General features: G+C 38.0%; 2 protein-coding genes across 2 annotated transcripts in view; one reads left to right on the forward strand and one right to left on the reverse strand.

The window, feature by feature from the left end:
• PTER (phosphotriesterase related) overlaps window positions 1-18,858 on the forward strand; it is a 70,049-nt gene extending 51,191 nt beyond the window's left edge. Inside the window, exons 4-5 of the mRNA XM_019631381.1 lie at window positions 12,136-12,276; window positions 18,030-18,858. Coding sequence (XP_019486926.1) covers window positions 12,136-12,276; window positions 18,030-18,240 — 352 coding nt within the window. The 3' untranslated portion in view covers window positions 18,241-18,858. The remainder of the gene's footprint in view (window positions 1-12,135; window positions 12,277-18,029) is intronic.
• A 2,509-nt stretch (window positions 18,859-21,367) lies between these two features.
• The window catches only part of C1QL3 (complement C1q like 3), a 10,222-nt gene continuing 7,595 nt past the window's right edge, over window positions 21,368-23,994 (reverse strand). Inside the window, exon 2 of the mRNA XM_019631379.1 lies at window positions 21,368-21,721. Within this exon, the coding sequence (XP_019486924.1) occupies window positions 21,542-21,721 (180 nt within the window). The 3' untranslated portion in view covers window positions 21,368-21,541. The remainder of the gene's footprint in view (window positions 21,722-23,994) is intronic.

Here is a 23,994-nt window from a genome sequence, read left to right on the forward strand (position 1 = left end):
TTTTTTTTTTAACAATAAAGCTACATTATCTGATTTTCATTGACTACCATGTCAATACCTCCCTCTAGTCTAGACTGTCTCAGGATGAAATGGTGAGGTTGACCTGACAATATATAAACTCTGAGCATCCTAGAAAATCCTGAGGCCATTTCTAGAACCCATTCTGTACCTCTATTAGGGATATTTCAGGGTTCCAGTACCTGAAAAAGAAATACCCGGGGTGCCAAAAAAATGTATACACATGACTTGTAGTCATCTTTTGTTATTGGTATATATTATTACAATTTTAATAGATTTTTTTTCCTTTCTTAAAATGCATATACTTTTTTTTTTTGGCATCCTCTGTACATAGAAGTATGAACATTTCAGTAAAAAGGCAACTGGGGAAAATGCCTTTAGAAAAAGTAGTGCATTTGGGAAAACAAACTGAATAAAATAACAGAAAAAAATAATCAGGGAGGCAGAAGCAGGCCACTTTAGCCTTTTGATGCAACTCTTCACAGCAAGACAGTTGCCAGGTGAAGTTTGACTAGGTCAGCCTTTCACAGGCTCTCTGAGGTCTGCGGGGCTGCACACACAACCTGATCTGTACTGAACGGGCAAGGACCTCAGCATTTATATTGGGGACAAATCACAAAAGGGCGTGTATTTCATGCAACAAAGTAAACAGATGACAAATAAAGAGGAAAGCATCCCGAAAACAAGGCCTCCAGAAAACACAAACAGAATATCATTTTGTTTCTCCCAGCAGGTTTTTCAGGCTTAAAGGAAAAGGTTCTGAACCCATGGGCTATTGTGATTGCCAGGTAACAAGTCATGGCACTGGCTGTGCTCTGCAGTCCCTTTTAGACAACTGAGCTTTCTAGCTGGACTGACGCTCAGCCCAGCTCAGCCCTGTAAAATTGTCCATGTATCCTCTGAAAGGTAGGATTTCTATCATGTGAGAAAACAAAAGAAAATATTCCAGGACGTCCACAATCACAATGAAGCAATTAAATGTTTTTGAAGCTATATACGTCTTCACTAGCATTCATGCATAAGGCATTTAACCTTGAAACACACACACACACACACACACACACACACACACACACACACACACACACACACACACCAGCAACAACAACAAAACCGCTGTATGCCTGTCTGTCCAAAAGGAGCATTTGGGACCCCGTGAGGGAAGAGTTAACAAATGGCCATCACCTTAGGACACCTCTGAACCACATTGTTGTCACGTGACCATTTGTGACCTGCTTAAGGTCATTTACCTGGAGATAACTGCCTGACAAGATAAATCTGCTTCTGTGTCTAGGCCCTCCCCTAACCATCTGTTCTCTTTAAGAAATATGGGCCTGTGGAAGTGCCGTGGACTGCTGTGAATTTAACCCTCGGGAACCTCTTAGGGGGCTGCCCTTGACAGTTACAGTCACCCAAAGTCAACATTTATTGCAAAAGAAGACCGGCACATATGTGCTCTTTTTGGAGCTTTTAATCTACAAAGGCTTTATGCCTTTTAATCATTTAGTATAATTTTACTACCTGTGAAAACTTGATCCACATTTCCAGGTGGCATATAATCGCAGCCCGGCCTCTGCCCTCGGTCTAACATGGGCTATGTGATTGAAGAAGACACCACACAGATAGTCTTTTTGAGATCCATTTCCAAGGACATTTTATCCTGAATACGCGATAGAGTAGCTGTAGGTATTTTTATGACAACACAATTCTTTCATTACCAAGGATACTTGGGTGAAACAACATGGCTGGAAGGTATTTGGGTACTAACTACTTCCTGATTACATTTCGAGGCCCCAGGAAGGCATCAGACAGGTGCTAAGCCTCAGTCTATTTCTAATTGGTTATCTATTTAACAAACCAAAGGGCTTTGATGGAAATCCAGGGCTTAGAGTTTGAGGAGGGGCACAGAAACAATTAAGTGCAGGAAAATAGCACATCTCTCTGACAATTGTTCCCTGTGGAAGGTGGAAGAATTTGATCCAAGTGTTTCTGACAGAGGAGAAGAGAGAACACAGATGATGGGCCAACAACACATTTTATTCTCTTTACCCCTAATTATTTATGCCAAACCGGCCCAACTCTTCAAAGGATATAATTTGGATACATTTTTGTCATGATGTTAATAAGATGAAGTGAATGGAATATTCCTTCCTTCCTTCCCTCCCTCCCTCCTTCCCTCTTTCCCTTCCTTTCCCCTTCCTTCCTTCCTTCCACAAATATTTATTTCATGCCTAATTACCATAAACCAGACACTGGGAGGTAGCAGAGAGCAAGACCCATTCTCTGCCTTCAAAATGATTATTTAATTATAATTATGGTGACTTTTAACCTTAAAATTGTCTTTGAAAAGCCACTAGAAAATGATTATCCGGTATCCTTGGCACTCTAGACGTTTAATTCCTACGAATCCTAGTGAATTAATATGAAATCACTCAAAAACAATTCCAGGCAAATTTCTGGCAAACTTAAATTGAGCAAAACATCTTTATATATTTAAATAGCAGCACTTTTAAAATGAACAATTAGTCGGTGTAGAGGCCTGACCACTGCACTGTATTTCTGAACTGATGTTGAATAATACTGTATGTCAACTATAATTATATATACATATAGTCATGGGATGTGGAGTAGAGTGTGGGAATGGAGTCAATGGAATTTTAATAGATAAGTATGATATTGAGGGTGGGAGGGCAGTGGATGGGGGGAGGGGGGTTGTTATTTTGTGAGGGGTGAAAAGGATAACTATTGCATTGTTCTGTACACCTGAAACTAACAATAAAAAATAAAAAAAATAAAAAATAAATAAAATGAACAATTGGACTGTTAGGTGCATGAAATGGTTTAAACATTTAGAGTCCTGTGCGTACAGTGCTGTCTTTCCTAACAGTTTATTATTAGGATCATGGACTGCATGCATTATATATAGTATGCAGTGAAAGGAACACATGTGCATTGTACAGTATATACACTATGCACAGTATTATAGTAAAGACAACTTATCTAGTCATATTGGCTTAGGTCCAACCACAGAATGAGAAATTAAGAAATTAACTCTGGCAACAAAGGAGGGCCCTGATAAGCAAGTGAACATTTTTCAAAGAAAATATTTACTCATAACACTTCATTATTTCCATTTACTAATGCCCATTGACATTTCTTCTTATCAATACGTTATCAATACGGCAGATGATAGGAAAAGAGCAAAAAAAAATCTGGATGCTTTTAAACAACATGTCATCATGGCTACCTGTATATGTACTTGGGTATGACTGTGGCTAGATTTTACGTAAAACCACACTGGTTTGCAGAGAGTACTCACTGACATAGAAACACACACCTTGGATCCACTTCAGGTTGAAATCGTGTGATGACATTGCCACAGTTATGCTTTTATGAATGCAGTGCCTAGTCTCTGCCTGCATGGGACAATGGAGAATAGGGGGTGCTGGAGTCACTAGGCCTAATTCTAGTTCTGACACCAGCACTTTCTTGCTGTGTGACCGTGAGCAGGTCATGTAAGCCTCCAAGTCTTTTGCTCATCTGTCAAAAGGGGTTAAGAAAAATGATTTTTAATCCTCTAATTGTTATGCAAATGTCCCCCTTTACTGTTTATCTTGGACTTCCTTTCAGGGCCTATTTAAAAAGAAAATCCAGACAAATGTTTGACAAACTGAAATGCAGAAAAGCTTTGCAATGCATATATGAGTGCTGAATAAAATACAATGAAGGTATGCTGGTAATTGATATTTGTTGAATATCTCAAATTGCACTCTTTAACAGACATTTGGGCAGACCAGCCCAAGGTCAGGGCCAACATAGGCACTGGGCATGCGTTCTCTCAAGTACATTTTACCCACCAAAAGCTTCCATTAGTAATTTTTTTCTTCTAAAGCAATTTTTCATGACTCTGACACCATTCCCATGAAATGTGACATTTTAACAAATAGGATTGCCGTGTCTATGAGATTTATCTTCGCTCTCCTCAATACCATCATTCCTTGAACTGTGTATTGCCTTACATGAAAAACGCAGGCTCTTTTGTGCTATGTGGCAGCTGGAAAGTTCATATGGTAAAAAGCTGTATAAACCACGAAATGTATTTGAAAATAATATTTTAATTATGTTTCACAATTCAGAGCCAGCTCCTGGTTTTAGTCTAATTTAAACAAGGGTTTTTCTCTCTTGCAGCCATCTGTTCCTTTTGCTTAAGCCTACACTTAAGTCATAATATTGAAAGTATGACATCATTCTTTCCTATGATGTCATTAAACATCTCTGTATGGTATGGACCCAAGCAGTCAGAGAACTGAATAATGTGGGAGGAAGATGAGTGGTTAAATATGGATAATGGGGAATAAAATAAATGTGTGGCAATCTAAATTATTTTTCTATTGTTTTTCATTCCTAGTTATTTTCTAATATTGAAAAGATTATTCCATAAAAGTGATGCCTTAACTCAAAAAGAATCCTATAAAAAAAAAGATAAATGAATCTTTAAAATACCTACATAAATGGCGATAAACTTGTGTATTCATGTGAATGCACCAAAGTTTCTGGTAAATATTTCACTGAAGTAACAAATTATACTTTCTAAACATAGACAATGTTTAGGCCACACATTAAAAACTTACATCATTCTATTTAGTAGTTTCTATTTTGACATTAAAATAAATTAATTGAAATTTATCAATAAATTTTTCATGTTTTATAATTAAAGTGGAACTGCCATTAGCAGTATAATATACATGAATAGTGTTTTAGAATTATATTAACCTTTAATATTAGATTATAGTAACTTATATGTTAATTTCTTCTAAACATTGCAGTATAAATATTTTAAAATTCATTTTAGATTATTACATGAATAGTTCTAGGTGATTTTAGTAAATCTCTTAAGTAGTTGTTGGAAAACTCCCATAAAATAGTAAAGAGTCCTCCATAACACTATTTGTACAAATATCCATTGGTTTTATATTGAGGAATTCAGTGGCAAAAGGTGTAAATACATTTTTATAATAATAAGTCATTGACATCTAACATTGTTTTGAATAGGACAGTTGTATATAAGCATCCATTTATTAATGTATTTGAATGCCAATTAAAAAAATATATATATTTGGTCAAGTTCCTAAGTTTTAGCACTGAATATATTCTGTGCTTCTTCATGGTTCAGGCCCTGAGCTAGCCTGGTCTCAAATTAGAGCTGCCCTCATACTGCTCGCCCTCTAGGCCCAGGAATTCACAGATCGGAATGGCTGATGGAAGGAGCACTGACTCTGGGTGGTGAACACACAATGTGATAGATAGATGATATATTATAAATATGTGCACTTGAAACCTAGTATATAATTTTCCTAACCATTATCACCCCAATAAATTTAATTAAAAAAAAATGGCTGATGAACTGTGACAAAGTCACAGTGCACCATACTGGAAAGTGCACTAGCCTAGGAGGAGGAGTACCTGGGTCCTTGATCACTTGGGAGATTCAAGCCGTACTTTCATGTATACAATACCGTTAAGATGTGGCATAATTATTTTACCGGTTTGCTATGAGTTTCAGAACCTGCTTCTCCCATTTTCTTGGTATCATTTAATGACACCAATATCTGATCAATTGCCCAAGACAGGCTTGATTCTCCTTATTAAGTGCTCTCAGGAGGGGACAACGGCTCATCCCTTACTCTTCCCACTGCTCCTAGCATTCTGGTCCACTGACGGAAGCGTTACCCATCCAGACGTTAGCTTAGCTTCCTCCTTCCCCTGCACCTGCACATGGTGAGACCTGTCTGCTGCCCTAAGCTTTCAGTATACAACCCTTCTTATCCATCACTGTGTTAACTTAATTCAGGCCCTCGTTTGCCACCTGCACTATTGTAATAGTCTCCAAGCAGGAATCACTCCCTTAGCTTTACACCCTGATCTAGCCTCCACATTGTCACCATTTTGAGCTTTCCAAATGTAAATATGATAACACCCCTCCACCCTGATGTACAATCCTTTATTTGTTACCCATTCACCTTCAACACAAAATCCAAATATCTTGGTCATCTGATCCCCAACACATCCTTCCACCTCATCTCCCATTGTCTCTAATACACACACAGAATTTGGGCTAAAGCCAAACTGACCGTGACATTGAGTGTCCTGTGCTGATTGTTCTTACATGCTTCTCATGCAAACTAGTCCTTCTGCTGTAACTATCCCATTGTCCCTTATCTACTCGACAGAATCTTTCTTCAATATGCAGCTCATATTTTCTTTTCTACAAAGCTTCTCCTGAATGAGACAAGCAGGGTTTACTTTATCCATTTTGGTGCCAGCCCAGTTCCTTGTAGTGCTTTCATTATTATACTCAATAAGGTCTATAAAGCAATTATTTGTTTCCATGTCTCTTCCCTTAGAGACACTGAAATTCTTGAAGGATGGGACTGTGTGTTATTTGTCTTTGTTTTTCTAGCTCATATCTCATGGTAAGTTGATGATCAACAATTTCTTATTGGATGGATGGATGGATGGATGGATGGATGGATGGATGGATGGATAAGTGGATGGGTGGAAGAATGGATGGGTGGGTGGATGGATGGATGAATGGATGGATGGATGGATATCGAATGGATGGATAAGTGGATGGGTGGATGAATGGATGGGTGGGTGGATGGATGGATGGGTGGATAGATGGATAGATGAAGAGGTGGATGATGCTTCTTCCCTCATGCACTTTAGCTCTGATAATTACAGCCTTATTCTGAGGAACAACAGGCTCTTTTATTGCTTCTCAGCAGGCTATCTTCTGTATTGTCCATCTCTCACCCAACACTTGAACGCCACCAACTTTTATCTGAATAGTCTTCTTCAAGACTCACCTCAAAGGAGTCACTCCTTTCATTATTTCATAATACATTGTATTTATTTGTACTAGAAAAAGCTTTCAACACATTTAGTTGCAATTAGTTTAAATAGCTATCTCCTTCCCTAGACTTTAAGTTCCTTCAGACAGCAGTTTAAATTTCTTATTCATATCTGTATTCCCAGCATAGAGGTGAGCACAGGTAGGTGACAGTACAAGATAGTAGATGTTTGCTGAATTAATTCATGAAAGTGTGTTTGAATGCATGAAATGAAATAATGTATTTGAGAGGTCTTAAAAACTGTAAAGCCCAAGACAGATGTAAGGCATTGTGATCCTCTTGGTCCCACCCACGAATCACTTCCTTTCCTCTGCTCCTTAGTTCTTTCTACCTCAGTAGCCCACAGACCCTTGTCTAAATTATCACTTCATACAGACTTCCTTGCTCTCACTCTGAGTGCAGTTTGACATTAAACTAAACCCCTTAGCACTTGGATAAGATCTAGAATATAAAGAGGTATGAAAAAGAGAATCAACAGTCCTGACTTTTCATGCCAGCCTTAAAACACTAGGAACTGATAACCATATTCTGAAAACTAAGAGAGCCAAATCACTTTTGACCCCATTTTCTTAGCTAATGGCAGTATGTTTGTCATAAATGTATGCCTGGTCTTCATATAGACACAATTTGCGTATTAGATGAGGAGCAAAATTGTAAAACACACAACAGAAGAAATAATATGAATGATAAGAACAAATACTTGATAGAAAAATCTCTCTTCTTTCTGGAAAATCCCAGGATATTTTACAAATGACATTGTGATCACTTCATCCACCTTGAAGAAGGAACTTGTCTCCAGTGTGAAATGCAATAGCTCTTTTGCATCTCACAATCACCTCACTGATGGTTTAGGGCAAGAGGTGAAAAATACTTACCTTAAAGGCTGGGGAAGATTGGAATAAGAAAGCATATAATTATTAGGGATAAAGCATATTGAATGAGCAGAACTAGCTGAGATTGACACCTCCCCTCATATGAGAAGGTGCTATGAGATCATTGGTGCCTGGGAGGGGCAGGACCTCTGTTTAATCCTTATCTGAAAGACGTCAAGCAGAGTACATTTTCCCATGGGACCATTCTGACATCTGGGGTCAATCTTTCTTCCAAGTGAAAAAAAAGTCACTTGCAGAAATGCAACTTCAGTAGCACCTTGACAGTCCCTGGAAGTCATCCAACTGAATGTCAGTTTAATGTGGTTAAGTCACCTTGTTAGACATTCATGGTGCAGGGTGCTCTGAGATGTCTTTATAATGGGGTGGATTTCTTCATGGGTAAGGGCTGGTGAGAAGAAATGGAGTGACCGTGGGTGGCTGAGTGAATCCTCTCATCACAGAAGGGGCCACAGGGTCTAAGCATGGCTTCTGAAGACAAACGCAGCCTGGGTTTATTCACAACACCTCACTTCGGAAGCTGAGTTACTTATCTTTTCTGAGAGTTTCCTCATCTATAAAATGGGGCTGATCATACTGTCCTCATATAGTGTTTGGAAGGATGAAATGGGAGAGCGCTGCTTTCAATACCTGATGATAAATCGTTTATTAGTCTTGCTTCACCTGCTTCTCCCCTCCTACCCTTTGTTAACATCTAATACCAAATTCTATTTTTTTCAGGACCTTTCTATGAAAAATATGCATGATCACTATTTTCTCCCCATGGATTTTGTATTTCAGTATGGAGAATTTAAGTGAATTTATTTCTTCATTTCCTACACACGAATGTTCAATTATCCAGAGGGTGTCTGTCATATGCCTAAATGTCAGTAAAAAATAATAATATATATTTATGTGTATAGACATACGTGTGTGTGTGTGTGTGTGTGTGTAATGTATTCATAATGATAGTAAATTTGTCTGCCTCCTTTTTTTAACTGCATTTTCCTAATGTCCAAAATAGCAGCATAATTACTTCTCTTCTTAAGAATTCTTCTCCCCTACATGTGGCTGTAAAATTTTTAAGTGTTTTACAGAGGGGCCATTTCCCTCAAAGTCACATTCCTTTCTATATGCTGTTCTACAAGATAAGAATTCTCAGGGATTACTCTTGAAACTTATAGGTGTACATAAATCTTATGGACAATGTTAGTCTTCCTCTAGAAAGATACCTCTACCTGTGGTGATGTTCTTCAGATAATGCTGATAATTAAGTAGCATTTATATATAATTGACATCTGGAGATTTGGATCCCTATGTATGCCCCATTCCTCTATAGATAAGGCTGTTGTAAGACCATCTCCAAAGAGACCATGCATGGCCTCGTGGGCCACTCTAAGTCCTTGGCTTTATCTCTGAGGGAAATGGAAAGCCATTGGTGGGTTCTGAGCAGAGGAAAGACCTGATCTGACTTAGGTATGAAGATAGACTTTGGTTGCTGTATTTGAATAGACTGTAGTAGAAGGAATGTAGAAGAACGGAGAAGAGTTGGCAATCTATTGCAGGGATCCTGCATGAGATGATGTTGATTTGGACCAGGAGGGTAGCAGGGAGGTGGTGGCCTCTCTGGATTCTGCTCATATTTTGAAAGTCAAGCCAAAAGTCTATCCTGGTGCTAGATGTGAAGTATGAAAGAAGGCAAGCAGTCAAGGATGATTACAAGGCTCAGGGCCCAGGCAACTGGATGGATGGAAATTGCCATCAAATGAGATAGGGAAGGGTAGTGGAGAGGCTGGTTTAGGGTGGTAGATGAGGGGTTTAATTTGAGACATGTTAAAATTAAGCTGCTTATTAGACATCCACGTGGAGATGACCAGCAGGCAATGAGACACTCAAGCCTGGGTTTCAGGAGAGAGGTCTAATCTGGTGGTAGAAGACAGTTAATATGTACCCCCTTATTATCTGTAAGAGGCTTAGAGCAATGTCAGCCTTCTAGTAAGAAAGCAAGCAAGGGACATGATTAATATAGTTCCTTCTCCTTTGACAATGTCATTCGAATTGTCTGAAGTAACCAATGGCTACTCTCTGAACGAGTAACCCTTTCTTACTTTGGGGGCTTATCACCCCCTTTGATGGTAAATTCCCATTTTTTAAGTGCAGTTTGAGGGTACTGTATGGGGAAGGAATTAAATTTCAAAGTAAAAATTTAAAAAACACGATGTGCACAGTCAATACAATTTTGAAAAATAACTTTGGGGTACAAAATATTAAGTGAAAGGAGAAGTCATAGTGTATGATAGTTAAGAGAGTAGATTCTAGCCTTGAAATGAAGTTATACTTCAGCAGATCACCTGGAATATCTAACCTCTTAAGTCCCAGTTTCCTTATCTGTAAAGTCACAATGTGATGGGATTGTGGGAATATTAAGTAAGATAATAAAGATGCCAGATACACAGTAAGGTCTTATAATTTTCAGTTATTATGATAAGCAACTTTACTTATTGTTTTCAGTTGGATCTGAGACTAAAGATTTTCCTATGGGTTTTCATTTACCATGTATGTTTTATTGAATATATTCCTTGATAGATCACTTAAAGTTTAGAAAATTAGCCTCAAAGCTTTAGGCCTTGAAGGAAACAGGTATTAGGAGCAGAAATAAGAGTCTAATCCAACCTGTTGTTAGTACCTCCATTCCTCTTCTTGGCTTCCCACCCCACCTGCCAGTATCTTGCTTATATTGGTAATTAACAGACTGAAAAAGGAAAATACTAAAACTCATCTCTTCCTCCTTCTGTTATTTTAATTGTGTAAATTTTGTTTTTAAGTATGGCTCACTGGGGAAAACAGAATATGTTTACTATACAAGTAGAGAAACACATAAACTTGTAGCCTAGAAATTTTGGAGGCAAAAGATGGTCTCCATGGTAAGAAGATGGAAAAGGAGTAGTATTAATAGAAGATAGCACAGAACTAATGTATATTTTATAGTAGCAAGGAAAGATATTTTAGCTTCCCTGCCTAAAATAACATTGTGAGCTATAAGTTATGCTAAATTGGTGACTAGAATAAAAAGGAGCCAGCTACAATGTGATTGCTTGGAGTGAAAGTCAATAGTGAACTCCCGGAAAGCATTTCGAGACAACAGAAACCTCCTCCACTCATGACACACAGAGGCTTAGTTGGTCTTCCTATGGCTGGGAAGAAAGGCTTTGCAAATACTTCTGGCCTCCTAGAACCAGATTTAGAGACATAAAATAGTGCTTTAATCCTTATATCATGGAGCTGCCAAAGTGATAGTATATTAGAGTAAATTCAACCCGAATGAGACAATGATTGTCTGACATTCCAACTCTCCTCTGGACCAATCTTGGATCCCAAATAATCACTTCCTTTTTCTAGGTCCTTAATTCCCTTTACACAATGTCTAATGGGTATATTTTCCCCTCACGTAGTTTCCATATTTGTTGTCTTTTGGTAGAGTGTATTTTTTTCTCTTTCTTATTTCTACCATGGTATTTTGGGGTTTAGCTTAATGCATCCCTTTTTATTTGTTATAATCAAAATTTCTTAAGATCATCTAGCCTTGCTCCAGACTCTACTCCTCTGTCTGTTTACTCTCTATATGCTTATATTTTTCTCCTTTCCCATTCATTTACATAGTCTTACATAGTCATAAGTAGTGACATTCTCACTCTGACCTCTATTGAAATGAGAAGATATCCACAAAAAGCATTGTAAAGTAACACACTGTATTTAAAAAAAAAAAAAAGCACACCGGAACATAAATATTAATATCGGTAGGAGTTATTGCCCCTTTTTAAAAGGTTGCAATGATATTCACACAGACTTTGAAATGAATTTTAGAACCACATCATGATCTCCACAAGAACGGACCCTATGACTTACCTTAGCTTCAGGTTTTACCCAGGTCCCAGGTTACTAGTACTCACCTAATTCACCACGCCCCACGCCCGATTCCTTTGATGGTTTCCACAGTTCACAGCAGTCCCACTGAGGATTTTCAAACTCATATGGACCATATCCTGAAGAAAATCCTGTAGGAGAATTACCAAGTTGTTTTTGAGTAATGGTAGCATAATTAAAATGTTTATAGTTCCCAAGTACTTTGGAAGGGGAAATTCCCTTTTGGATGGGTAAAGTCTCTCATTTCGGGTAACATAGTAAAATTATATTTTTTAGTCATATCATAAGAGCCAATTCAAAAGTTCTGTTACTTAAACTATGTTTCAGTACATAATGTGTTTAAAACTTTTAATCTGTGTGTGTGGAAAATAGGCTTTCGATAATAACCATACGTCATGTCTTATTGTCTCTAGGACGATACTTGATAAGGAGGAACTACTGGAGTTTGCTCAACTTGGCTGTTACTTGGACTATGATCTCTTTGGTACCGAGCTCCTTCATTACCATTTCAACCCGGATATCGACATGCCCGATGATAATAAAAGGATTAGAAGGTAAATATGATTAAATCTCTCATAGCGTTCCCTTTTGCCAGTCCGTTTGATTTTCATATCTGGGTGGGTATTAGAAATAATTTGGAACACAGTAAGCAGGCAGAACCAGAGACTTGCAGAGAAAAATATATGGGTGCTGTTTCAGGGAGTAAAATCTCTATATGTTATTTCAAAAAGAAAATGAGTCATCATAAATTGGCAAAAGCTTAGCAGAGCCTTCAGTACAGATGGGCAGCTAGCTGACAAGAGACACAGATAACAGTCAACCCCTGCCATGACAATAAGAGAACAAAAGACATTTTCCTCTTCTTATCCCTGATGAAGTAAGCTGTTTCTTTCCTGGGCTGACCATGCTAAAGTTATAACGTCATACAATGAATTTTTGAAATGTTTTATTAAACATATTCACTAAAGGGTTGATGGCAACGTAAATGCTATAAATATAATGTCTAAAGACCAAACACCATATAAAATCCAACCTTTTGAAATTGTCTAATATGTGGTAAAAGCAAACAATTTTACAAGTCATTCTCTGTGACCAAGTGGAGGATTTTGGGACTCAAGGAGAGATGGCTACCTGGTTTGTCTTGGTTACATGGTGATATGAGCACTGACTACAACCAAGTTAGGGAACCTTGGATTTGAGATTGACAAGGATGATTTTAGTTTGGGAATACCTAAGTGTTGCTACCCGGGGGGGCCCTTGGATAACAGTGAATCTCAGGGTAGAGACTTGGACTGAGACATAAGTCTAGACATTGCTGGTTTGTATGAGAGAGTTGGAAGTGTGGGAATAAATGAGATCACTCAGAAAAGAGAATGAGGACAGAGCCCTGGGGAACACACACATTTAAGGGATGAACTCAGGGAACAGTCACTCAAGGACAGGTTGAGAAGATTGCAAAGTGATAAGAACATCAGGGAAATGTATTTTTATGGAAGTTGGGGAACAAGGATGCTGAAAGCAGGGCTTACCCACTTGTAATAGGTGGGATAGCAAGTGAGAAAGACACTGAAAAGCATCCACTGGATTTCACGTTCAGCAGGTTCTTATTTCACAATCAGTCAGTGCAGTCTTGGTGGAAAAGGCTTGAGGAGTGAGGAGGAGATGAAGAAGGAGAGATAATGTGGAGGTTTTACTTTCAAGAAGCTTGGCAGTAAAGGGAAGCAGGGGTGTAGGGTTAAAGCTATTATAGAAGACAAGACAGGATCAAGGGAAAGTTTTGTTAAGAGCTGAGCAACATTTATGTGGCTGAGAGAGAGAGAGAGAGAAAGAGAGAGAGAGAGAGAGAGAGAGAGAGAAAGAGAGAGAATGAATCAATGCAAGTAAGTGGTACCTCTTCTACAGCACTGTTACAGAATTTATATGAAATAAAGTAAGCCAGGTTTGTAGCGGAGTGTCTGATACAGCATATGGAAGTGGTCAACCGATGTCAACTTTAAAAAATCTGGAGAGATAAGAGATACAAAACAAGGCTCCTAAGAAGACAAATAGATAGAATCTGGGAGGCAGATAGAAAATTGGTTGAAAGGAGGCACACTTTCTCCATTGAAATGAGAGGAAGAGAGGCAAGTAATGGGATAAATACAGATAAAAGTCTTGGTGGGAGGAACAGGAAACAGAGAACATACAGCCTCGTATGTTCTCTAATGTGCCCATGAAGTAGACACACCCATCTCCTGAGAAAGGAGTGAATTCCGGGTAGGACCTTGTAGAGGAGGATGTAGGCTGGGAATGGATGTCGAGTGAATGAAAGAGGTATGACTAAGGACATGTCATGTGTGAGACCCAGTGGAGGCAAGAATTCATGACTACATGACTGTATATTGGGACCAATGCACACAATTTGGTGATTATTTTCCCAAAAAATGTTTTGACTTTTGGTAGTAGGACCAAAGAAGCTTTGTGAGTAGGAGAAAAAAAAAGTGAAAACTTGGAGAGATTGGGGGTTCAGAGTCTGTCTGAAATGTGGTTGAAAACCATGGGAACAGGGAGGCATTGACATGAAGGTCATGAGGTCCAAGCTGGAGGGAAGAAAGCATAGACCGAAATGGGAAGATACGTAGCAGGACCAAATAACTGGAAGCTTTAACGGAGTGGATGAATGCAGATATGGTAATAGAAGAGGGTGAGTGACAAAGTAGAAAGATGTAACTGGTAGTCAGAGTGGGAAATTCACAGTTGACATTTCAGAGAGGAAGCAGTTCTCCATGATGACAAGGACCAGAATATGGTTGTGAGTGTAGAGCACTGGTTGAAATGAGAGTAAGCAAAACTGGAGTAGAGAAGTGATGTCCAGAAACTGTGAGGCCCAAGTAGCAATAATTGAACATATGCACCCTGGGGTTGAGGGGAAGAGCTTGATCCTGTGGCCACAGCTGGGGCAGCCTTAGAATCGTTGCCCTGAGAAGCTGACCTTTATATCTGTGTGCCGTGCGTACCCCTGTGTATTGGCTCTCCTTGTGACCTCATTCACAGTAAAATATGCTTCACGTTTATTTCATGAGAGCTAGTTGATCAATGTTACACTAGTTATGTAAAGATGGAGACACTCAGCTCTACATAAGCAAATAGCTTTGACAGTCCTGACCAATAAAGCTAGGTCTTTCTTTGTTTCTTTTCCTTCCTTCCTTCCTTCCTTCCTTCCTTCCTTCCTTCCTTCCTTCCTTCCTTCCTTCCTTCCTTCCTTCCCTCCCTTCCTCCCTCCTTCCTTCCTTCCCTTCTTTCTTTTCTACTCAGACTAGTTCTTTGCTAGATTTATTATTTCTTTTTTGTTTATTTTATTTTATGATTTCAATTTGTTGTCCAGAAGCATGATTGAATACAGGCAGTTTTCTCTGGGGCCCTACTAGCTTATGCCATACCCAGAGGTGAGTATTGTCCGGAATTTAAAATGGAGTGCTGCGGTAGGTCTTTATCATCTTTCATGACCTCAAAACCATGATTTCCTGATGAATATCCTCAACACATGTTTTATATTTCATCTCAGAAATAGGAAGTTAGCTTCCAGGACCTGCTCCCTTTGTGGCAATGAGGTGTGTCTTTTGCACCCCTCTGCCTCCATGAGACTCCAAGACCTTCTGGAATAAGAGAGGGGGGATAAGCAAAGGAGGAATCTGTGAAGGGGATGGGGGGGCAAACAACAGCTCCCCCAGTATTTTTTCTTAGCTCCTTTTGGTTATTTATTCAAGAACAAGAATTTAATTTTGTCAGCTTTCATTGTATCAAATGTAAACATTCTAGATGTACAGAAATACATATTTATATATATATGTGTGTGTGTGTGTATGTTTATGTATATATATGCGTGTGTGTTTATGTATACCTATATGTGTGTGTGTGTGTGTGTGTGTGTGTGTGTGTGTGTGTGTGTGTATGTATGTATACCTAATCTTCCTTAAATTAAAACCAGGTATTAGGTTATTTGACTCAGGTACAGCTCACAGTAGTTACTGAATGACCTTTGGGTTGTGTGTGCCCCAGCACGCTTGTCCCTCGCCTCTTGGGCACTTGATGTCCTCCATTCATTGCCAGTCCTTTCCTAAGCCCTAGTAGTCTTGAAGCTCTGAAGTGCAATAGCATACAAGCACGTTTCTGCCTACCTCTGGTTTTCAGCACCAGAAATTCTGTGTCTAACACCTGTTTTCAATCTTATGCTCCGTTTCTCAAATCTTATTATATCTCTGCCTTTTCACACTTGGCAGTCTCTCTAATATTTGTTTGCAAAACACTAACTAATTTGTATTTCTATAATTACTGCGATTTTTTTTTTGTCTTCTCGTCTGTAGTGGTTCCTTCCGGTGGCATGGCACAGCCTGAGAGGCGATCTCGTTGTAGGAGTGACCAGGCAGTTTTCTTGATAGCCTGGATCTAATTGTGTCTAGAGCCATATCATATTATCTTTCTCGTGAGATTCCTAGTATCCAGGTTCTTGACTTAATGAGTTCTAAGGGCTCCCATTTTCCTATGAGCGTCCTTCCCATTATAATCTTTCCATGCTACTTACTTCACAAGAACTTTGTGTTTCAGGGTATGACATAAGGTCTTTTGTATGACATAAGGACAGGAATTTGTTTGACATAAGGACAGGACATAAGGACAGTATGACATAAGGACAGGACATAAGGACAGGACATAAGGACAGTATGACATAAGGACAGGAATTTGTTTATCCATACGCTATGCCTCTGTAGTAATGAGATTATCATTTTTTTTCTCAAAGAGACAAAAACATGGGGGGAATGCGCAGAAGATGTAAGGGGGAAAGTGTACCCTAAAATTTCCTGTAATGTGATACTCCTTTTCAGTTGTGGAGCAAGGTTTGTCACACTGAGTTTCAGTATCATGTATTCATTCTGTCAACTCTTTCTCTTCTTCGTAAATGATCCCATAACTTTCTTAGTTAATTCCCAGAAAGAGAGTTTGTTCCAAAGATAACTTCAGGTCAGAGCTTTTAGACATTACACAAATTTTAAGGAGGCAAAGAACGGTGGTGGCACAATTAGCATTCCATGTGCTTATGGGACACGCACGGGGTACATGTGACATGAATGCAGAGTTTCAGACAAAATGCCTGGGTTGGGTCTTCTTCTCTGGCACCTGTATCCCTTTGACTTGCAAACACGAGACCTAATCTTCAATTATAATTTATTTTAAAATGTATGTTCTCAGAGGGCAGGGCTTTGTGTTTGAGTTTTTTGGGTAGCACCCCCCACATTTTGCTTACTATAGTAGCTATTAAATGACTCATGCATTAGAATGTCAAGAAATGCTATAGAAACAAAAAGGATTCCTAGATCCACTTGAGAATCTAGAGTCTGACAAGATGATATAGCAAATACCACAGATGAGCCACTGTCTCCAAGTGGCATCACCTGCCATCAGAGACCCATGGGAGTCACGACAGACACTGCCCAGAGTCAGACACATACAGATGGTGGCTGTCAGGAGGTGACGCACACTACAGGTTACAGCATTTAACAAAGCAAAGAGGATTCGACATTTGGACAATAGCAAAGCCCTTCTTTAGTCAACTGACCATACATTTAAAGGAACAGCTCATTATTTATAACAATCTTGTTGAAATGGAAGGAGGGGAGAGTAAATTTTTATTGGTCCACCAAATGCTCCAAGAGTAAGTCAAAGTTCCCGTAGACTTCAAAGGGACAAATGCTCAAAATACAAAGGTACCGTTGCTGACCTTTTTAAAATCACTGCCTAGCTTATCAATATGCCCTTCATTTTCAAACCAGCTGACTCCACTCCTAGAATTTTTTACTTCTACGAAGATTCCTTTCGTTTCCCATTTTAATCACAAATAATCATTGATGTTATGTGCTAGGAAAAAAGGAGAGAAAATGAGATCTGAAAAATGGGCCCACTACGAGAGACATTTTAGAGTGGAGAGATGGCTACAAAGGCAGAACAAAGGTATTCAGTGAAATGCCATTCATTCAAATGGGCAGCTCCTGTTAGAAGCTCTCTTTGATGCAGTATTGCCAGGCATTGTTATAAATATCACAGGTTCCAAGTTTCTGTGCGCATGGAATAAAGATCACATTCCTACCACAACACAGCAATATCTTTATCATCAGCACACGATATTTATTAAGGGTCTCCCTGGACACATGCCACAGGGGAAGGTGGTATCTTTATGGCGAGCACAATAGGTTCATGAGTAAGAAGTTTAAAGCACCCCGAGAACTGTAAATGTGAGACAAATGCCATATAATGAGTTAACATTTTTTCACAGGGTGCGTTTTCTGGTGGACGAAGGCTATGGAGATCGAATTCTGATGGCACATGACATACACACGAAGCATCGGCTGATGAAATATGGAGGTCACGGCTATTCTCATATACTCACCAACATTGTTCCTAGAATGTTGTTTAGGGGTATCACCGAGAATGCGCTTGATAAGATACTAATAGAGAACCCTAAGCAATGGCTAACTTTCAAATAGGATGGTTATGAATTCACACCTTGTGTATAAAGCTTAAAGAGAACCTTCTCAGTGATTTCAGCCTCACTGTGAGATATTAATCAGAGCTAAGTAGGACTAATGATGGATCATTTCCTTTTGATGAGAATTAGGAGTTTTGCCTGCTTAGAGACTGGCTATTACACCTGTATCTTCTGGAAGTTATTGAGCCTCATGGAGCCCTGCTGCTTTGCCTTAACAAAATAAATACAGAAGTACCTATTTCCAAACAACGATTTACAGTCTATGTCCCTTTAGTGGAGTTTGTTTTGTTTTCTTAATCTGTCAGCTGCACTACTTAGGAAAATTTAAAGTGTTTCTAGTTAAATTACGCCCTCCTGGAGCAATCTAATGTTTCTTGTAATATTGATGATCCTACTAATTATCCTGCTGTTCTTTAATTAATGTTTAATGAATAATATGGCACTTTAAAATAGCTTCTGCAGCAAGTGAAGTTCAATTTTGAAACTTTTTTTTTCAACAGATACTGTAAGACAATTACCAATCAATTCACAATGGTACCCATATCGTGGAAGGTTAATTACATGCTGTCCACCTATCTATATATACTTGTAATAAACCAGTTGTGTTGCCTCTGTCTTTCTGGTATGCATTTTTTACTCTAAATTTTGTTGTATTCTGAAAAATTTGTATAAGGGGGCACGAACACGGAACATATTACTGAATTATAAAAATTCAATCATAAAAGTCAAAATATATTACATAATATAGTTTAATGAATCATTACATTTATAATAACAAAGGCCACAATTTAATTAATAATGTTTAATTGAAAAAAAAAATGTTTGCCATATATATATGTATATATATATATATTCCCTTTATTTCCTTTACCTTTTCTTTGTTTTTCCTTGGGCCTAAACAGAGAAAATTATGCTTATTTATTGGAAGAAAAGGTCAGATCTATTAGAAATGACACTCTGATTCTAGGGCCTACTCTTTAAAAGATATACAGCCCTGATGTTTTCTGTAAATAAAGCCTTTTAAAAAACTCTTAGTTGAAACTCTCCATTGATATGCACTGCTGTTTAAAGATGAATCTTTTGGCTGAATGTTCACTATACTGTTACCAAAAAAAAAAAAATCTCCAAACCCTTGTTAATAAGTATATACTGTTAAACAGAAAAAAAAATCCATTGCAAGTCCTTTATGAGTTATCTTACACATTAGAAAGGCCAAATAGAATTAGTCATTATTCTTGGTGAATGGGCTAAGTGTTTTTAACCATATAAATCATGATAGTTACTCAGACAAAGGCATTTAAACCAAGCAAACAGGCCCTTCAGTTGGGAACACCATGCATAACTCTTCTGGAAAGGTGAGGTGTGCTAAATAAAAGATATTTCTGAGGCGCAAAGATGATCAAGCTTCCTGTGCATCAGAACAGAAAGAACCCAAGAGAAATGAGCCAGGAGAACAGACTAATTCCTTTAAATGAAAAAAATGCAAATATCTTTCACCACTAAAACAAGCAGATTTTTAACTCTCAGTTTTTGAAATCTACTTGTCAAAGAGTCTTCAAAGGCAGCTGAGAGGAGAACAGATTTTTCATTGTAATAGTGGAAGTTGTCGGATAGTTAGGATCTATCAAGATGCATTTTTAATTTTTTTCTTAGATTTAAAGATTTGGCTTTTGGCAGTGTATTTTAACCAGAGAGAACGGATTTGCAGTGCTCTCAAAATTCTACTTTACTGTCAGCTTCAATCCACCTGAGAAAAAAACAAGGAAAAATTGATAATTCAAATGCATATAATTCATAGACATTGGAAAGAAGAACCACTTTGTTTCAGCAGGTCTAGTATTAACAGTCGGCCACAGAATGCAGTGAAAAGTATTGATTGGCAGAGGGTAATAGAGAAGCCATAGGCTTAATTTACAGACATGTGATGTGCACAGCATTTTAACCGAATAAAATTTAATTTTCTGGATAACTCTTAAAAGAGAAGTCATTTAAATTACTTTGCTACTCTCTTTATTTTTTTGCCATCCAAAATATATTTCAATCCAAAATCAAATAATTTGTGTGTGTTGGTGTTTGTGTATACACGTACATTTTTAAAAATTAAATCTTGAGGCTATACCAGCCACTGTGCCTATGGGCTGAAGCCACATACATATTTCATCTCTAACATATATATGTGTATATGTGTATATGTGTATATGTGTATATCTATACGCACGTACACACACATACATGTAGCAGGTATTTGTATAAAATATATACACTTGGTTGTCGTATTAGTTGTATGTGACATTGTTCGTTTTGGAATAGCCTCAGGCCACAGCATCCAGTAAGTAACTATTTGAAGCCCTAACTTGGTGTCCCCTTGGTGACTCATGCAGTAGCTCAAATTAAACCTGTGCATTGGGTTATGAATAATCTTCTATTCCAAAGAAGGCAAAAGCCTCAGCCTGATTTAACACTAAAGAATAAATTTCTCTGACTTCCCAAGTAAACCTAAATGCATTCTATTGACAACATGGACACATAAGCGATTTTTCTAAATACCGTACATAATTACACATTTTCACACTTATAGGGTAATCCTATGATACAAGTTCAACCTCCGTGGTAAAGACTATCACCAGAAAAGAGAGAAAAGAAAAGTTCCTAAGAAAAAGCAAAACGGGAAAATGATCACAGGCTTGGGAATTCCCTCACATCCAGAAAATTCCAGGTTAAGGCTTGAAGTTGAATCATTCCCAGGTCTAGCTCTAAAGTGAACAAGGGTACAAGGCAAACCGTTTCTTTGGGGACAAGCAGCATTATTTCGTTAGACCTTCTGCAGGGTAAAAATCATTCCTCCCCCACGCTATGAATGTCGGACTCCAAGTATCATAATAAGTAGGTACACTCACAAGAACCAAAGCTGACATGGATACAGCAGCAGGATCACGGTACACCAAAGGATCATATATATTGAAGAAATAATTCAGTGTCTTAGATTTTTCTATAAAAATTTGTGATCTATATAGGACTTCATTCACATGGACACTAACGATAAGGAGTATTTGCTTTGGCGGTAGTGGATCACACATCTGCTTATCTTGCTTTTAATATATATATATATATATATATATTTTTTTTTTTACATAATGTTTCTGAGTATACAGATGTGAGTCAGGTAGCATTCGAATGCCCCACACATACACCACTGAGGTGCCCCACAACTGGCATTCCCCTGGGATCCTTGATGCACAGACGTTAGCCACGCGAATCCAGTGTCCAAACTCAGAATCCTAAGCTTAGTGTCTTCACTCTCAGTCAGCGTAGATAATAAATCCAGAAAATGTGCTGTATTTGTTGTTGTTTCCTCCATGGGCTTTCCCGCCATCTAATTTGATGTAGACTTCATCTCCTGGCTCCAAATGCAGGACCACGCTGTTACTCGCGTAGTCGTAATTCTGATCAGCGTCCTGGGCAATCGCACTAGCACGCACCTACAGGGAACAGATGAGAATTAGAATCTGTCACAGAGAATTCTCAAGGTTTCTTCTTCACCATTCACAAAGCACCAGAAACCCATGTGCTGCCGTAGCCCAGAATTTAGCCCAGAAGTGTCCTGCTTGGCCTTGGAGTTTTATGAGGACATTTGTGTAGCCATTTTCAACTGTTATTGGAAAGGAGGAGTGGAAAGGAGAAAATAGTGCTTTTGTGAGGCTCTTTCCAGCAGTCTTCTCTTACTACATGCTATACACAATGCATACCAATTTATTCCCTTCCTAAATCATTACTTTTCCTACTGCTTGAATCTCTATACCCAAACCCTTCTTTAAGTGGAAATCATAGTAATTTTTTTTGCATTATAATTTAAGCCAAATAGCAATATTATAAACAGGTGTTGATGAATACATAACTTCAACCCACACTTCAGTTAGGCCTCATGTTATTATTAGAAGATTGAGTCCCATGGTAGGTAGAGACTCAGAGAAACACCACTACTCTAACTCTACTACATAGGAAAAAAGCCTTTTGATATGGGGCTTTCAAAATTTCATTCAAGTAAAAGGTTAGCTTATTTAAATATCTTTGGCTATATCATCCAACTTTTCAGAGTTTTGTTTTGTTTTTTTGTTTTTGTCTTTTTTTCCCCTTGTGCTTTTTTATCACTTAATTGTGCACACTTAACTACTTTAATTTCAACATATCTAAAAGTTATAGAAGGAACTAAATTTCCATGATTTGAGGCCTCTCAAATTGCTAGAAGTTTTGAATGGTCTCATTGAACGCCCTTTTATATGTCAGTGATTCTAAATGTGTGTCTTGCTCTGAAGATGGAGCTTGTTTATAAACCCACCCATGTTGAGCCTGTGATCTCATTAGTGAGTTGATAGACATTTGCAAACAGTCCAATTGCCTATCATATCAAGTAACGTGGACATCCTGTCATATCCTCAACTCAAATTAGGCTTCATGTCCATTTAGCTCTATTTTGATTCCGCCTCGGAAAAAATCTGCCAGTAGGCAGACTTGTATTTGATTTATTTCAGTAAAACATCTTCTAGTTTGTGGCTTGTTTCTGTGCCAGTATAATGATATTTCCCTGAATAACACAGCAAGTGATTTAGTGGTTTTGTAAACCTGCACTAGGTAATAATGCATGACTTGGGGTACAATGTGCCAGATTTTATCACTTGGCAAAATGAGGGAAGTGAGACATAAGTCAAGAATTTCCATGCATTTCTTTCAAAATGTAAATGATAGGTTTTCAAATTAAATTTTCATGTGGTATGTTCTCACATTAATGCTGAGATGTTAAAAAAGGAGAAGGCTCTTTGACACTGCTGAACTTGTCAAGTAATTTGAGTAATATTTTTAAAATCTTTTTCTGGCTATCATATACCAAAGGAGAAAAGGGCTCGGAATTGCTTAACACTGGGCTAATTGACACTAATATAACGAAAGCAATATACTATTCAATTACTTTCAGAAGCACTGATTCAAATGTACACAACAATTTAGTGAGGTGATCTTTTTTGACCATTAAGTAATAAAACAAGGTAATGTCATAATAGTTCCTAGGAATTAATCATAATTTGTAGGAGTTGAGTGCTTTAACTTCATTTAGTCATTAATTCCCAGGGGGAAAAAAGTCTACAAGGAGGGCAGTGCTATTATGACCTGATTATTTTTATGTGTGGATTTTTAATGGGTGAGAAACATTTAAACACAAAATAGTAATTAGTCATATTAGCAATACATCATCAATCCATAATATACTTTCCAGCTATTATTACTAAACTACACACATTTTATTTAGTGCTTTAGGCATTTAGTATATATTCTATGGGTATTATGTTTTAACACTGTTTCCTATATAAAGGCATCTAGAAACCAGGACTCATTAAAATCACTTGATTTAGAGACAATAATCTTAAAAATATGTATAATGTAGTCTGTACTCTACAGGGCATAACTACAAACCCATGCCAGTCAATGTCACCATTTCTATTCAGTAGTGGTAACCACAAAAACCTGTAAATGGCATTATTGTGATTCCACAGACTGGAAGTAACCCTGACGTTTTCACTTCCTTTGTTGGATAAAGCCAGTGTGATTGCTTTTCAATGAACATGATTCTCTAAGATTTTTACCTATACTGTGCCGTAAGACTTTCCCCATTAAATAACCACCATATTCCAGTATACTTCACATGACTTTCGTATGCCTGCTCACCTGCTCATAGTCTGAAAGTATAATAAGACTTGAAATT

This window comes from Hipposideros armiger, unplaced genomic scaffold, assembly GCF_001890085.2.
Source record: "Hipposideros armiger isolate ML-2016 unplaced genomic scaffold, ASM189008v1 scaffold_996, whole genome shotgun sequence".
Taxonomy (NCBI): domain Eukaryota; kingdom Metazoa; phylum Chordata; class Mammalia; order Chiroptera; family Hipposideridae; genus Hipposideros; species Hipposideros armiger.